Source organism: Hypanus sabinus, chromosome 11, assembly GCF_030144855.1.
Source record: "Hypanus sabinus isolate sHypSab1 chromosome 11, sHypSab1.hap1, whole genome shotgun sequence".
Lineage (NCBI taxonomy): Eukaryota > Metazoa > Chordata > Chondrichthyes > Myliobatiformes > Dasyatidae > Hypanus > Hypanus sabinus.
In genome coordinates this window covers 404925-422962 of record NC_082716.1, presented here as the reverse complement: position 1 = coordinate 422962, position 18038 = coordinate 404925, and the positions used below count along the sequence as shown (strand labels likewise).

The 18038-nt window shown below is 47.5% G+C and overlaps 1 protein-coding gene across 1 annotated transcript in view; it reads left to right on the top strand.

Annotated features, from left to right (window-relative positions):
• LOC132401643 (guanine nucleotide exchange factor VAV3) overlaps positions 1-18038 on the top strand; it is a 451830-nt gene that overhangs the window by 148866 nt on the left and 284926 nt on the right. Inside the window, exon 3 of the mRNA XM_059983657.1 lies at positions 188-246. Coding sequence (XP_059839640.1) covers positions 188-246 — 59 coding nt within the window. The remainder of the gene's footprint in view (positions 1-187; positions 247-18038) is intronic.

The following is an 18038-nucleotide window of genomic DNA, read 5'->3' as shown; positions in this document are numbered from 1 at the left end:
AGGAGGTAGGGATGTGTGGAGTCTCTGTGCTGATGTACGAGTATAACGATATGATGGGAGGGAGAGTATGGAGGGCTGATGAATGAAAGGTATGGGGAGAAGCGGGTGGATCATGCCTGGGTAAAGAATGTTGGTCAGGGGCAACAATTCAGACCATCAATAATATCACTGTTGTCTTCTTCCCCAGGTGATTGATACCCTCTCCTGTCTCTCACACTCACCCATTGCCCTCAGCTCTGGGGTCAGGTAAGGACAGAATAATTTTGTGCTGCCTTTTCCCACTCAAGTCCCCAACCCCATCCCCCTATCTTTACATCTCCCCACCTCATCTTGCATATCCCAGCTCCCCCACCCAATCTCACCATCTCCCCCACATCTTTCATTTCCATCACCCCATCTACCTTTCTCTCCCACCACATCTCCCCAAACCCATTTCTCTTTCTCTCCCAACATCTCTCCCACCCTCCCCATTACTCCACCCTGTCTCCCCATCTTCCTATTTCTCTCTCCCTATTTTCTCATCTCCCCCTCCCCATATCCCCATCTACCCATTTCCCTCACCCTATCTCCCTTTCCCTTCTGCACCCCAACTCCCCATTTCCCTCACCCCATATTCCCATCTTTCCCACCCCAACTCCCCATCTTCCCATTGCCCTCATCCTATATTTCCATTTCCCCATCTCATCTCTGCTCTCCATCTTGCTATTCCCCTCACCACATCTCCCCCTCCCAATTTCTCCAGCCCCGTCTCTCCATCGCCTTCATCCTATCTCCCCATTTATACACTCCCATTTCCCCCACTCTATGTCCCATCTACTCATTTCACCCAGCCCATTTGCCCCACTCCTTCTCCCCCACCTCATCTCCCCATCTTCACCCCCCCCCCACATCTCACCTTCCCCATCTCCACCACCTTGAGCAGGGGTAGCTTTGTGGAAAAGTTTGCAGATAATACGAAGGGTGGGGGAGAGTCAGGTAGTATTGCGGAAACAGATAGGATGTGGAAGGATTTAGACAGGTTAGGAGAATGGGCAAGAAAGTGGCAAATGAAATACAATGTTGGAAAATGCATGGTCATGCACTTTGGCAGTAGAAATCAATGTGCAGACTATTTTCTATATGGGGAGAAAATCCAGATATCTGAGATACAGAGGGACTTTGGAGTCTTTGGCAGAACACCCTGAAGGTTAATGCAGGTTGAATGGGTGGTGAGGAAGGCAAATGCCATGTTGGCATTCATTTCAAGAGGTCTAGAATACAAGAGCAAATATGTGACGCTGAGGCTTCACCTTCAGTATTGTGAACAGGTTTGGGCCTCTTACCTTAGAAAAGATGTGCTGGCATTGGAGAGGGTGTAGAGGGGTTCACAAGGACAATCCCAGGAATGAAAGGGTTATCTACAAGGATCGTTTGATGGCTCTGGGTCTGTACTCGCTGGAATTCAGAAGGATGGGAGGGGATCTCATTGAAACCTTTCCAATCTTGCAAGGCCTAGACGTGGAAAGGATGTTTCCCATGGTGGGAGAGTCTAGGACAAGAGGGCATAGCCTCAGGATAGAGCGATGCCCTTTCAAAACAGATGCAGAGAAATTTTTTTAGCCAAAGGCTGGTGAATTTGTGGAATTTGTTGCCACATACAGCTGTGGCGGCCAGGTACTTGGTTGTATCAGATTGTTGGGTGTATTTAAGGCAGAGATTGATCAGTTCTTGATTGGATATGGCATCAAATGCTATGAGGAGAAGGCCGGGAACTGGGATTGAGGGGGAGATAGAAAAAAAGGATCAGCCCTGATTGAATGGTGGAGCAGACTCGATGGGCCAGATGGCCTAATTCCACTTCAATGTCTTATGGTCCTATGATACAAAGACAGGTGCAGGGGAAGGAAGTGCTGAGGAAGCAATGCGATAGCAGCAGGACTGATACAAATTGGAAGAATGGGCAAAAAAGTGGCAAAGGGAATACAATGTTGGGAAATGAATGGTAATGATTTTGGTAAGAGGAAGAATAGTGCAGACTATTGTTACTTACCCCGTAACTGGGTGTCTGACCAGCAGAGAAAGAAGAATCTGTTGAGAGTCTGGTGGTACCAAACTAAAGGTGTTTATTAGTAAACTACACAATACAATATCAAAAATGCAAATATACATATAAAATAAGTTAGCAGTAATAAACCTAAAAGTGTAGGAATAATAATAATAATAAACAAGCTCTATCGATGTCTAGGGGTAAATGAATTGTCATAGGAAAGTATAGAGTTCAGTTCATAAATGCTGAAGTAGTTATGGTTGTTGTATTGAAATCGTTGGAGAGAGAGAGAGAGAGAGCGAGATGTAACAGCTGCAGCAGCCAAACCTTCCGTTGCTTTCTTAATCCGTCATGTTGTTGTGGCCATTCAGTTATGACCCCTCCGTCCTTCAGCTAGACCATTCTTCTGTGGTGGACTCATCACTCTGGCATGAGTGGACACACACACAAGTCCCCACCTTTCCTGCTGTAACACTGTGAGCTTTACTGACCGATCTCCTGGTTAGGTCTCCGAAGCTCCCAGCTTTCTGTGGGTTCCCAACACTCAGTTAATGTCCATTGGCGTGTCTGAAGGGTGTCTCTCCAGACCTGTCTTTTATCCCCACTCACGGGGTCTCAGCTATCCATCAATTCTGAATGACTGTGTCTATCAAATCAAGCCACTCCTGCTATCTCCTGAGGAATGTTAACGAGCAAAGTAAAGTCAGGAAGAGTCATAATACAGTAAATCAACAGTCTCTCTCCCCCTCTTATCTGTAGCAAATGTTCTTGCCTGGGCTTTATCTCTCTCTCAATAGCAGCATAGCAACAGCAATAGTTCGTAGTTCTCAGGAGGCGGGGTTAGGAATGGTTCACTCTGCACCCCATTGACCATCAGGTCTGTTCATCACTCATAACACTATTATCTAAATGTGGAGAAGATTCAAACATCAGAGGTGCAGAGGGACTTAGGAATCCAAGTGAAGACTCCAAGAAGGTTAATTTACAGATTGAGTGTGTAATAAAGGCTGTTGTAAATCTAGTCAAGAAGAAAAGAAGAGCTTAGGAAAGGTTCAAAAAACTAGGTAATGATAGAGATCTAGAAAATTATAAGGCTAGCAAGAAGGAGCTTAAGAAGGAAATTAGGAGAGCCAGAAGGGGCCATGAGAAAACCTTGGCAGACAAGATTAGGAAAACCCCAAGGCATTCTACAAGTATATGAAGAGCAAGAGGATAAGACGTGAGAGAGTAGGACCAATCAATTGTGACAATGGTAAAGTGTGTATGGAACCGGAGGAGATAGCAAAGGTACTAAATGAGTGCTTTGCTTCAGTATTCACTACGGAAAAGGATCTTGGCATTGTAGTGATGACTTACAGCGGACTGAAAAGCTTGAGCATGTAGCTATTAAGAAAGAGGATGTGCTGGAGCTTTTGGGAAGCATTAAGTTAGATAAGTCACCGGGATCAGACAAGATGTACCCCAGGCTAATATGAGAGGCGAGGGAGGAGATTACTAAGCCTCTGGCAATGATCCTTGCAGCATCAGTGGGGACGGGAGAGGTTCTGCAGGATTGGAGGGTTGCAGATATTGTTCCATTATTCAAGAAAGGGAGTAGAGATAGCCCAGGCAATTACAGACCAGTGAGTCTTACTTCAGTGGCTGGTAAGTTTCAGACAAGGTTGGACAGATTTTTGTATCATATGGGAATTAGGGGAAAAGGCAGGCAGGAGGAGATGAGTCCATGTTCAGATCAGCCAAGATCTTATTGAATGGTGGAGTAGGCTCGATGGGCCAGATAGCCTACTTATGCTCCTGTTGCTTATGTTCTTATAAAAGCAAGGAGATAATGCTGAGTCTTTATAAGACACTAGGTTCTTGATTAGCCAGGGCATCAAAGGGTATGGGGAGAAGGCAAAAGAGTGGGGATGACTGGAAGAATTGGATCAGCCCATGATTGAATGACACAGCAGACTTGACAGGCCGAATGTCCTACTTCTGCTTCTATATCTTATGATTTAATAGTCAGACCACAGTTAAAGTATTATCAACAGTTTGGGGCTCAGTATCTCAGAAAGGATGTGTTGCTGTTGGAGAGAGTCCAGCGGAGTTTCATGAGCATGATTTTGGGAATGAGGGGGCTAACGTATGAGCAGCGTTTAGAAGCTTTGTTCCTGTACTCACTGGAAATCAGAAGAATGTGGGGGGCTGTCATCGAACCCTACCAAGTGTTGAAAGGAGTAGATAGGGTTGATGTGGAAAGGATGTTTTCTCTGGTGGCAAATTCAGAACTTGAAAGCACAGCCACAAAATTGAGTGCTGACCCCTGAAAACAGAACTAAGAGGTAAATTTTTAGCCAGAAAATAGTAAGTCTGTGGAATGTTCTGCCACAGACTGCAGTGGAGGCCAAGTCCTTTGGTATATTTAAGGCAGAAGTGGATCATTCTTCAATCGGTCAGGACATCAAATGATATGTCGAGAAGGCAGGTTTATTGGGTATGAGTGGAATCCAGGAGACTTGATGGGCTGAATGGCCCAATTCTGCTCCTGTGTCTTATGGTCTTATTACATGCCTTTTCCAGCTCATCTTGAAATCTCAACCCCACATCTTGGCTACTATTTGGAGGCCTATATACATTTCCATTAATGGTTTTTTACCCTTGCAATTTTTTAACTCCACCCACAAAGATTCAATATTCTCTGACCCATTGTCACCAACTTTCTAAAGATCTGCTTCCATCTCTTACCAACAGGAACACACCACCATCTATGCCTTCCTGCCTGTCCTTGCAATGCAAAGCATATCCTTGGATGTTGAACTCCCACCTATGGCCTTCTTTCAGCCACGACTCAGTATTGCCCACAATGTTATACCAACCAATCTCTAATTGTGCCATGAGTTCATCCACCTTATTTCAAATGCTACATGCATTTAAATACAGCACCTTCAGTCCTGCATTCTTTGCACTTTTGAATTTTGCCTGTATAGTACAATTTAACTCTTTGCTCTGTCTGCCTTTGAACCCAATCACTGGCTTGTCCTTCCTTATGTTTATGTTACACCCATCATCTACTTGTAAATCTGCTGGCTCAAGCTCAGCTCTATCATCCTGATTCCCATCCCTTTGCCATATTAGTTTAAACCACTCCCAATAGCTCTAGTAAATCTGCCCGCAAGAATATTGGTCCCCCTCCGATTCAGGTGCAACCTGTCCCCTTTGTGCAGGTCCCACCTGCCCCAGAAGAGGTTCCACTTATCCAGAAATCTGCATCCCTACACTCTACTTCAATTCTTCAGCCACACATTTATATGCCACTTCATTTTATTCCCCTGCTCACTGTCGTGTGGCACTTGGAGCAATACTAAGATTACTACCCTTGAGGTCTTGCTTCTCAGCTTCCTTCCTAACTCCCTTTATTATTTTTTCAGGACCTCCTCCTTTTTTTAGCTATGTCGTTGGTACCAATATGTGCCATGAATTCTGGTTGCTCACCCTCCCTTTTCAGGATATTGTGGACATGTACAGAAATATCTCAGATCCTGGCACCTGGGAGGCAAAATACCATTTGTGTTTCCTTTATGTCCACATGTCCACAGAAACACCTGTCTGTCACGCTGACTATAGAGTCCCCTATTACTGCTCCCATCCTCTTCAGTGTCTACCCTTCTGTGCTACAGGACCAGACTCAGTGCCAGAAGTATGGCCGCTGTTGCCCCCCCCCCCCAACCAACAGTACCCAAAATGGAATACTCATTGTTGAGAGGTAACACCAAAGGGGTGCTGTCCACTCTCTGATGCCCCCCTTTCCCCACCCATTTATTTGTCTGCTGTAGCATTGGGATGACTACCTAACATTTTCCCTAACAAACCAAAGGTCATTGAGCTGCAACTGCAGTTCCCTAACACAGTCTCTGAGGAACTGCATCTCGGTGCACCTGGTACAGACAAGGCCATCGGGCAGGCTGGGTGTCTCCTGAAAATCTCATATCTGACACCCAGAACAGAACACTGGCTCTGTAGACGTACCCCCATTCTCTTTGGAGTTGAAATTCCCTCTCTCCATCACCCCATTTACCCCATCCCATCCCCTTTCCCCCCATCTCTCCAATTCCCTATCTCTCTCAACCCATCTCCAAAATGGCCCCCATCCCATCTCTCCATCTTTCCCAACCCAGCTCACGCTTCCCATCTTCCTCTTCCCCTCACCCCATCTCCCCCTTCCTATCTCCCTATCCCCATTTCTCCATCACCTTCATCCTATCTCCCCACCCCATCTCCCCATTACACCCTGCCCACCAGCCCATTTCCCAATCTCCCCAACACCATCACCCCCCACCCATCTCACTTTCCCTGTTTTCAACACCGTAGCTCTACTTCTCCATCACCACATCTACCCATTTTTGTCACTGCATCTTCCCATCTCCATCACCACAACTCCTGGTCTCCATCTCCCTATCTTCCTCACCCCATCTCCCCATCTACCCCATACCATTTCATCATCTCCAAATCTCCACCACCCAACTCCCCATCTCGCCCACCTCATCTTCCTCACCCCATCTCCAGCCCCCATTTCACCCTCCCCACCTTCCCCACCACATCCCCATCACCTCCACCCCATTTCTCACCTACCCCAACCCATCACCACATTTCCCCATCCCATCTTCCTATAAACCCCAAGCCACCCTCCTCACACCCTCTCCACCTCCCCATTTCCTACTCCCCTCCTCCACACTTACCTCTCTCCAACTCCCTCACCCCATGGCTTCCCCATCTCCATCTCCCTGTCTACCCCACCCTTCCCATGTCTCCCTCTCCCATCAACTCCTCTTTCCCTTTCCCTATCCTCATCTTCCTATCTGCACCATCTCATCTATCCTTCCCATCTCCCTGTTTACCTCACCCCATCTCACCATCTCCAAATCTCACCCACCCATCTACCCATCTCCCAATCTTGCCCATCCCATCTCGCCCACCTCATCTCTCCCGCCCCAGATCCCACACCCCATTTCTCCCTCCCCATCTCCTGCATCCCATCTCTCCCCTACCCCATCACCCAACACCACTTACATCATCTCGCCATCTCCCAATCTCCCCCACACCTTCCTGTCATGGTCCCGTCTGGCAATTCCCCACCTTGCTATTACCTCCTGAATGGGGCCTTAATCCCCTCATCTGATTTCCAATTATTCCCAGTTCCACTAATTACAGCACACCTGGTTCCCATTAGCGACCATGGGATAAAACTCAGGCATCACAGCCCTGCTTTGCCACTTCGTTGGTCGACTCTAGTGTGAGTAAACCTCATTTCCTTAGGACTGTCAGTTCTAAGCTCCGCATCATTTCCTGGATACTCTACGTAAACCTTGTCTCCGTGTAAAGACTCTCCTGGATACCGGTTCCCCGTTCACGATGCCTCAGGACTCTGCCTCTGCACCAATGTCCTGCACTTGGGTTCGTCCTCAGCCTCATCCTTGCAACACTTCTGTTTCCTCAACCTCATCTCCCCATGTACCCCACATCATATCCACTACCCCATCTCCCCATGTACCTCACCCCATTATGCCACCTCCAAATCTCACCCACCCCATCTCCTCGTCACGTCGTCCCATTTCCCTATCTCCCCTCCACCTCCCAACCCTCCAGACCCTATTTCCCCATCCCATCTCCACTGCCCAATTTCCCCATCTGTCCCTCCACAGCTTCCCCTCTGTCAACCCATCTCCCCATACCTATCTCTCCCCACTCCATCCTTCATTTCCCTTAACCCATCTGCTCCAACCCCACATTTCCATTTCCACCAGCCAATCTCCCCCACCCATCTCCCTCACTCCTCACCATCTCCCACTCCCCATCCACCATGTCCCTCACCCCATATCCCACTCTCACAGCCCCTCTCCCATCCCATCTTCCTCTCCCCATCTCGCCACCCTATCTCTCCAACTCCACTTACCCCATCTAACCTACTCCACTGCTCTATCTTCCCCACTATCTCCCCCTCCCCCACCCCATATCCCAATCGCCGTCATCCAATCTCCCCATCTTCCTATCCACCCACCTTATGTCCCTATCTCCCCAGATCCATCACTCCATTCCCACCGCATCTCCTGACATCACCTTCCCCATCTCTTCCACCCCATTTTGTGGTCTGCACTTTCATAACTTCCCCACCTAATCTTCCCATTTCTGCACTCTATCTCCCAATCACATCTCCTATACTCCAATCTTCCCTTTTCCACAAAACCAACTTCCTATCTCCACCTCCCATCTTCCCAACACCACCTCTCCCACCCCCAACTCACCTTCCCTGTCTTCAAGACCCCATCTCCATCACTACAGCTACCCATCTACCCCATACCATTTCACCCTCTAAATCTCACCTTCCTCATGAACCCATCTCCCCCTCCCCATCTCCCTCATCCCATCTTGCCCACCCCATTTCCCCCTCCCCTTCCACACCCCATCTCCCTCACACTATCTCCACATCTTCTCCTCCCCCCTCCCTGTCTCCATCTTACCAACTCCCTCACCCTATGACCTCCTCCCCATCTCACCCCTCATCTCTCCATCTCCCCAACCCATCTCCACCATTGCAACTTCCTATCTACCCTTGCCCATCTCACCATTTACACCATCCGTCCTATCTCCCCATCCCTCACTCCATCACCCCCCATCTCCCCCATTTCTGTCACCTTCCCCATCTTTCCCACCGCATCCCTACATCTCGCCACCCCACCTCCCCTCCCTATATCTCCATCTACTCCAACCTATCTCCCCTCCCCATCTCCTCCTTTCCCCACCTCCCCATACCCAACTCCCTCACCACATAAACCATCCCCATCGCTCCATCTCCCTATCTGCCTTTCTCCCCATCTTCCTGTCTCTCCCTCCCCACCTTCCCATCTCCCTCTCTCTCCATATCTCCCAATCCATCTCACCACTGCATCTCCCTACCCCAACCCCATCTCACCATTTACACCACCTTTCCCAGCTCTCCATCTCCCCATCTCCTCCCTCCCATCTCCCTTCCATATTTCTCTCACCCCATGGCCCTCACTCCATCTCCCTCATCCCCTCCCCATCCCTACCACACCATCTTCCCCACACCTTCTCCACATCTCCCCACCCCATTTCACCATCTCCACTATCCCAACCCCCTCCCCATATCCCACACCCAATCCTCACATCTATCCCACCTCATCTCTTCATCTTGTCACCCATTGTCCCCAACCCACTTCCCCCACTCTGTCTCCCTATTTCCCCTCCCCATCTACCCATCTGTGCCACTCTGTCTCCCCATCTTCTCCTTCCCATCTCCCCATCTTCGTCAACCCAGCTCCCCATCCTCAACTCCCTATCTCCCCCTCCCCATATTCCTCACCCCATCTCCAAATCTCCCCATCTCACCATCTCCCCCACCACCTCTCCCCATCTCCACTGCCCAATCTACCCATCTCACTCTCCCCATCTACCCATCTCACTGTCTCAATCTCTCACACCCCATCTCCCCCTACATATTATCTTCTCAACTCCACCACTCCATCTCCCCCATCCATCTCCACTACCCCATCTCCCCATCTGTGGAATGCTCTGCCACTGACTGCAATGGAGGCCAAGTCCATGCGTATTTTAAGGTGGAAGTTGAGCATTTCCTGATCGGTCAGGGCATCAAAGGATATGGCGAGAAGGCAGGTTGAGTGGGTTTCAGGATCAGCCATGATAGAATGGTGAAGCAGACTCAGGCTGAATGGCTTAATTCTGCTCCTATGTCTTCTAGTCTTATGGTCTAATCTCCCTCACCACACCCCCCCTCCCTATCTCCCCCACCCCAACTCCCATTTCCTCATCTCCCCAATCCATCTCTCACATCCCATCTACTCATCTTGGATGGATGGGATGTGAGAGATGGATTTTCTCCATTTCCCCCACCTACTCCCCATCTCCTCACCCCATCTCTCCTACTCCATCTCCTCATTTCCCCTCCTCATTTTGCTATCTATGCATCTCCCCATTCCATATCAACATTCCCCACTCCCCATTTCCCCCACACCTACCCATTTCCCCTTCTCCCTCACCTCATCACCCTAATCCTGTCTCCACATCTTCCATTCCCTATATTCCTATCCCTCCCACCTGTCTCCCCATCACCCTCATCATAGTTCCCCATCTACCCCACCCCATTTCCCCCTCCCAATCTCCCTCACTCCATCTCCCCAACCCGATCTCTCCCACTCCACCTTCCCATTTCCCCTCCCCATTTTGTTATCTGTACATCTCCCCATACCATATCCACAATCCCTACCCATCTCCCCCACACCATCTACCCATTTCCCCTTCTCCCTCACCCCATCTCCTCTTTCCCATCTCCCCTTTCCCATCTACCCCACCCCATCTAACCACCTCCCACTCCCCTTCTCTCCCACCCCATGTTCCCGCCTCATCTCCCCCATATCAATTCCGCATCTCCGCAAACCCATTCCCATCTCCCACCTATCTCCCGCACCCCATCTCCCCATCTACTCCACCTCATCTCTCCATCTTCCCCACCCACCCCATCTCCCCCTCACTTTCCACATTTCCCCACATATCCCACCCACTCTATCTCCCACTCTCCCTCCCCATATCCTCCCCATCTCCCTTTACTATCTCCCCCACCCTATCACCCCTTCCCATATCCCCATCCCATCTTCCCATTTCCTTCTTCCCATCTCCCCTTTTCCCTCACCCCATCCCCTCCTCCCTCTCTCCCCCTCCCCAGTTCCCCCCACCCCATCTCCCTCCTCCTACTGCTCCACCCTGAGCCCAGTTACTGATCCCCATTGGGCACTCACTGTCCTGTGAAACGCATAACAGATGATTTTCATTATGGATACAATTACACTTTCCTGCATTGTGTCCACTTACTGAATACATTTCTGTGCCAATGCAGACTTTACTCACAGCTTGCTGGCCCAAGTATCTTTGTATAGAGTACAATCGTGTCTTACGACTATTTGCTGAAGCACATTATCAGGTAATGATGGACAATCCGAATACAACCCCTTTTCCTGACTTTGTTTCCTCTCAGCTATCCACTGCCGATACTTTGTCCTTCACCCTGTGTGTACACTGGAATATCCTTTTATGGCATCTTAACAAATGTCTCCTGGAAATCCAACTACAGCTCACCCACCCAGTTCCCACTATCCACCTGCCTGGTACATCTTCCAGTAAATTGGTCAGACCATGCATGTCCTTTGGCAAACCTATCCGTGAAACGATGCAGTCTGCTTAATAATGTCCTTAATGATAGAGGTAATAGAGAGGAGTTACAGGCAGGTGGACACACTGGGGCCACAGGAGACAGACAAGTGGGTCACAGTCAGGAGGGGGAAGTGGAAGAGTCAGTTACTAGAGAGTACCCCTGTGACTGTACCCCTTGACAATAAGTACTCCTGTTTGAGTACTGTTGGCGGGGACAGACTATCTGGGGGAAGCAACAGTGGTCGTACCTCTGGCACAGAGTCTGGCCTTGGAGCTCAGAAGAGTAGGAAAAGGAAGAGGAAGGCAGTAGTGATAGGGGATTGTATAATTAGGGGGTCAGACAGGCGATTTTGTGGATGCAGGAAAGAAACTCAGATGGTAGTTTGCCTCCCAGTTGCCAGGGTCTGGGATGTTTCAGATTGTGTCCAAGATATCCTGAAGCGGGAGGGAGGACAGCCAGAGGTACATATTGGTACTGTGGTGAACTACATATACCTGTCTGGACACGCCCACTGCTGACTGCTCCTGTGGCTCCTCCCACAGACCCCTGTATAAAGGCAATCAAGGCCTGAGCCCGGCCTCTCAGTCTCCAGGATGTAGTATGGTGGTCACTCACTGTTTGTTCCTTCTTCCAGTCAATAAAAGCCGAAATCTCGCCTTACATTTCAGAGTGAGTTATTGATGGTGCATCAGGTACCAACGACATAGGTAGGAAAAGGGAAGAGGTCCTGAAAACAGACTACAGGGAGTTAGGAAGGAAGTTGACAAGCAGGACCTCAAAGGTAGTAATCTCAGGACAGTGAGTATAGAATAGAATGAGCTGGAGGATAAATGTGTGGCAGAGGGATTGGAGCAGGGGGCAGGGATTCAGATTTCTGGATCATTGGAACCTCTTTTGGGGCAGGTGTGACCTGTACAAAAAGGACGGGTTACACTTTAATCCCAGGAGAACCAATATCCTGCCGAGGAGGTTTGCTAAGGCTACTGGGGAGAGTTTAAACTAGAATTGTTGGGGGGTGGAACCAAACTGAAGAGACTAGGGAAGAAAGGGCTGGCTCACCAGTAGAGAAAACCAGGAGACAGTGTGTGAGGGAGGATAGGCAGGTGATAGAGAAGGGAAGCGCTCAGACCGAAGGTTTAAGATGTGTTTATTTTAACGCAAGGAGTGTTGTGAACAAAGTGGATGAGCTTAGAGCATGGATCAGTACTTGGAGATATGATGTGGTGGCCATTACAGAGACTTGGATGGCTCAGGGACAAGAATGGTTACTTCAAGTGCCGGGTTTTAGATGTTTCAGAAAGGACGAGGAGGGAGACAAAAGAGGTGGCGTGGCACTGTTGATCAGAGATAGTGTCGTGGCTGCAGAAAAAGTGGACTCCATGGAGGGGTTGTCTATGGAGTCTCTGGGTGTGTGGAGGTTAGGAACAGAAAGGGGTCAATAACTTTACTGGCTGCCCAATAGTAACAGGGATATGGAAGAGCAGATAGGGAAACAGATTCTGGAAAGGTGTAATAGTAACAGAGTTGTTGTGATGGGAGATTTTCATTTCCCAAATATTGATTGACATCTCCCTAGGGCAAGGGGTTTAGATGGGGTGAAGCTTGTTAGGTATGTTCAGGAAGGTTGCTTAACACAATATGTAGATAAGTCTACAAGAGGAGAGGCTGTACTTGATTTAGTTTTGGGAACTGAACCTGGTCAGGTGTCAGATCTCTCAGTGGGCTAGCATTTTGAAAATAGTGATCATAATTCTATCAACAAAATCTATCTCCTTTATAGTAGAATTGGAGAGAGATAGGAACAGACAAGATAGAAAAGCGTTTAACTGGAGTAAGGGAAATTAGACCATAAGACAAAGGAGCAGAAGTCGGCTATTCAGCCCATCGCGTCTACTCCGCCATTTTATCATGCGCTGATCTATTCTCCCATTTAGTCCCACTCCCCCACCATCTCACCATAACCTTTGATGCCCTGGCTACTCAGATACCTATCAATTTCTGCTTTAAATATACCCAATGACTTGGCCTTCACTGCCACCCGTGGCAAACAGATTCCACAGATTCACCACCCTCTGGCTAAAAAAATTTCTTTGCATCTCTGTTCTGAATGGGCGTCCTTCAATCCTTAATTCATGCCCTCTCATACTAGACTCACCCACCGTGGGAACCAACTTTGCCACATCCACTCTGTCTGTGCCTTTCAACATTCAAAATGTTTCTATGAGGTCTACCCTCATTCTTCTAAACTCGAAGGAGTACAGTCCAAGAGCAGTCAAATGTTCCTCATATTTTAAATCGAAGCAAGAGGCGGAGAGGGAAGAGGTAAAAGAAGCTCGGAGAGAAGCTGTTTTATTTTTTAACTGATTGGGGCAAAGAGGCTAGACTGCGCAGGCGCGTGACGTGGCGCGTGACGTAGCGCGCCAAAGATTTAAAAGAAAGACTGCCATATACAGTGGCCATCGTCGGAGTGGACTGAGGCAGAGCGGGATGGCTTTGGCTCAATCAGGCTTCAGCGAGAACAGGCAGAGGTGGGGTTGAATGGGGCATGACTGCGCAAGCGCATGAAAGTCGGCCTCTGAGATCAGCGGGGGAATTTAAAAAGTGAGCAGAGGCTGAGAACGAGCTTCACTCCAAGTGAGGTAAGGCCAGGTAAGCTCCTTTAATTAATCTAATTAGCTTAGGAGTAGATAATGGAGGCTGCAGTTCGGGCAGCTGAGTGCTCCGTTTGCAGTATGTGGGAAGTCAGGGCGAGCACTGTTGTCCCTGATGACTACACCTGCAAAAGGTGCATCCAGTTGCAGCTCCTGACAAACCGTGTTAGGGAACTGGAGCCAGAGCTGGATGAACTTCAGATCATTCAGGAGGCAGAGGCAAAAACAGACAGGCGTTTCAGGGAGGTCGTCGCCCCGAGGAGTCAGGAGACAGGTAGCTGGGTGACTGTCAGGAGAGGGAAGGGGAATAGACACGAAGAGTAGAGCACCCCTGTGGCCGTTCCCATCAACAATAAGTATACCGTTTTGGATACTGTTGGTGGGGACATCCTCCCAGGGACAAGTTGCAGTGGTTGCATCTCTGTCACCGAGACTAGACCCTCAGCTCGGAAGGGAAGGAGGGAAAAGAGGAGAGCAGTAATGATAGGGGATTCGATAGTTAGGGGGACAGATAGGAGGTTCTGTGGAAGAGATCGAGAATCCTGGATGGTCTGTTGCCTCCCTGGTGCCAGGGTCCGCGATATCTCGGATCGAATGCTCAGTATTCTCAAGAGGGAGGGTGAGCAGCCGGATGTCGTGGACCATGTAGGGACCAATGACGTGGGTGGGAAGAGTGAGGAGATCCTGAAAGGTGAGTTTAGGGAGCTAGGTGCCAAGTTAAAGGACAGGACCTCCAGGATAGCAATTTCAGGATTGCTACCAGTGCCACATGCAGGTGGGTTTAGAAATAGTAAGAGAGTGCAGATCAACACGTGGCTGAAGACATGGTGCAGGAGGGAGGGCTTCAGATTTACAGATAATTGGGCAGTTTTCCAGGGAAGGTGGGATCTGTTCCGGTGGGACGGTTTACATCTGAACTGGAGGGGGACAAGTATCCTTGCAGGTAAGTTTGTTAGAGAGGCTCCAGTGGATTTAAACTACATATGAGGGGGGAGGGGAACCAGAATATAGGAACATATGTATGGGAGAAGGAAGAAAAAGAAGACAGTAAAGTTCTTCGTACTGTTAGAGATAAACAGAGAGGAAGAGGTGGAGAATTTCTTAAGTGCATTTATTTTAATGCTAGGAGCATTGTAAGAAAGATGGATGAGCTTAGAGCATGGATTGATACCTGGAAATATGATGTGGTAGCTATTAGTGAAACATGGTTGCAGGAGGGGTGTGATTGGCAACTAAATATTCCTGGATTTTGTTGCTTCAGGTGTGATAGAATTGGAGGGACAAGAGGGGGAGGTGTTGTGTTGCTTGTCAGAGAAAATATTACAGCGGTGCTCTGGCAGGATAGATTAGAGGGCGCATCTAGGGAGACTATTTGGGTGGAATTGAGGAATGGGAAAGGTGTAGTAACACTGATAGGGGTGTATTATAGACCACCTAATGGGGAGCGAGAATTGGAGGAGAAAATTTGCAAGGAGATAGCAGATATTTGTAGTAAGCATAGGGTTGTGATTGTGGGAGATTTTAATTTTCCACACATAGACTGGGAAGCCCATACTGTAAAAGGGATGGATGGTTTGGAGTTTGTAAAATGTGTGCAGGATAGTTTTTGCAGCAATGCATAGAGGAACCAACTAGAGAAGGGGCAGTGTTGGATCTTCTGTTAGGGAATGAGATAGGTCAGGTGACGGACGGATGTGTTGGGGAGCACTTCGGGTCCAGTGATCACAATACCATTAGTTGCAATATAATTATGGAGAAGCATAGGACTGGACCCAGGGTTGAGATTTTTGATTGGAGAAAGGCTAACCTTGAGGAGATGCAAAAGGAATTAGAAGGATTGGATTGGGACAATTTGTTTTATGGGAAGGATGTAATAGAGAAATGGAGGTCATTTAAAGGTGAAATTTTGAGGTTACAGAATCTTTATGTTATTGTTCGGTTGAAAGGAAAGGTTAAAAGTTTGAGAGCGCCATGGCTTTCAAGGGGTATTGGAAACTTGGTTCGGAAAAAGAGGGAGATCTATAATAAATATAGGCAGCATGGAGTAAATGAGGTGCTCGAGGAATATAAAAAATGTAAGAAGAATCTTAAGAAAGAAATTAGAAAAGCTAAAAGAAGATACGAGGTTGCTTTGGCATGTAAGGTGAAAATAAATCCAAAAGGTCTCTACAGTTATTTTAATAGCAAAAGGATAGTGAGGGATAAAATTGGTCCCTTAGAGAATGAGAGTGGACAGCTCTGTGTGGAGCCGAAAGAGATGGGGGAGATTTTGGACAATTTCTTTTCTTCAGTTTTCACTAAGGAGAAGGATATTGAATTGTGTAAGGTAAGGAAAACAAGTAGGGAAGTTATGGAAACTATGATGATTAAAGAAGAGGAAGTACTGGTGCTTTTAAGGAATATAAAAGTGGATAAATCTCCAAGTCTTGACAGGATATTCCCTAGGTTCTTGAGGGAGGTTAGTGTATAAATAGCAGGGGCTCTGACTGAAATATTTCAAATGTCCTTAGAAACAGGGATGGTGTCGGAGGATTGGCGTATTGCTCATGTGGTTCCATTGTTTAAAAAGGTTTTAAGAGTAAACCTAGCAATCAGTTTGATGCCAATGGGGGGTGGGGGGTAAATTAATGGAAAGTATTCTTAGAGATGGTATATATAATTATCTGGATAGGGTCTGATTAGGAACAGTCAGCATGGATTTGTGCATGGAAGGTCATGTTTGACAAATCTTATTGAATTTTTTGAAGAGGTTACAAGGAAAGTTGACGAGTAAAGCAGTGGATGTTGTCTATATGGACTTCAGTAAGGCCTTTGACAAGGTTCCACATGGAAGGTTAGTTAGGAAGGTTCAACCTTTAGGTATTAATATTGAAGTAGTAAAATGGATTCACCAGTGGCTGGATGGGAGATGCCAGAGAGTAGTGGTGGATAACTGTTTGTCAGGTTGGAGGCCGGTGACTACCTCAGGGATCTGTATTGGGTCCAATGTTGTTTGTCATTTACATTAATGATCTGGATGATGGGGAGGTAAATTGGATTAGTAACTATGCAGATGATACTAAGGTAGGTGCCATTGTGAATAATGAAGTAGGTATTCAAAGCTTGCAGAGAGATTTAGGCCAGTTAGAAGAATGGGCTGAACGATGGCAGATGGAGTTTAATGTTGTTGTGAGGTGCTACATTTTGGTAGGAATAATCCAAATAGGACATACATGGTGAATTGTAGGGCATTGAAGAATGTAGTAGAACAGAGTGATCTAGGACTAATGGTGCATAGTTCCCTGAAGGTGGAATCTCATGTGGATAGGGTGGTGAAGAAAGCTTTTGGTATGCTGACCTTTATAAATGAGAGCATTGAGTATAGGAGTTCGGATGTAATTTTAAAATTGTACAAGGCATTGGTAAGCCTGAATTTGGAGTATTGTATACAGTTCTGGTCACTGAATTACTGGAAAGATATCAACAAAATAGAGAGAGCACAGAGAAGATTTACTAGAATGTTACCTGGGTTTCAGCACCTAAGTTACACAGAAAGGTTGAGCAAGTTAGGTCTTTATTCTTTGGAGCATAGAAGGTTGAGGGGGGACTTGATAGAGGTATTTAAAGTTATGAGAGGGATAGATAGAGCTGACGTGGATTGGCTTTTTCCATTCAGAGTTGGGGAGATTCAAACAAGAGGACATGAGTTGAGAGTTGGGGGCAAATGTTTAAGGGTAACACGAAGGGAAATTTCTTTACTTAGAGAGTGGTAGCTGTGTGGAACGACCTTCCAGTAGAAGTGGCAGAGACAGGTTCGGTATTGTCATTTAAAGTAAAATTGGATAGGTATATGGACAGGAAAGGAATGGAGGGTTATGGGCTGAGTGCAGGCCAGTGGGACTAGGTGAGAGTAATCATTCAGCACGGACTAGAAGGGCCATGATGGCCTGTTTCTGTGCTGTAATTTTTTAATGTTTATATGGTTAACCCTCTCATTCCTGGAATCATTCTGGTGAATCTTCTCTGAACCCTCTCCAACACCAGCACATCCTTTCTTAAATAAGGAGCCCAAAACTGCACACAGTACTTCAAGTGAGGTCTTACCAGTGCCTTATACAGCCTCAACATCACATCCCTGCTCCTCTAGAAATGAATGCCA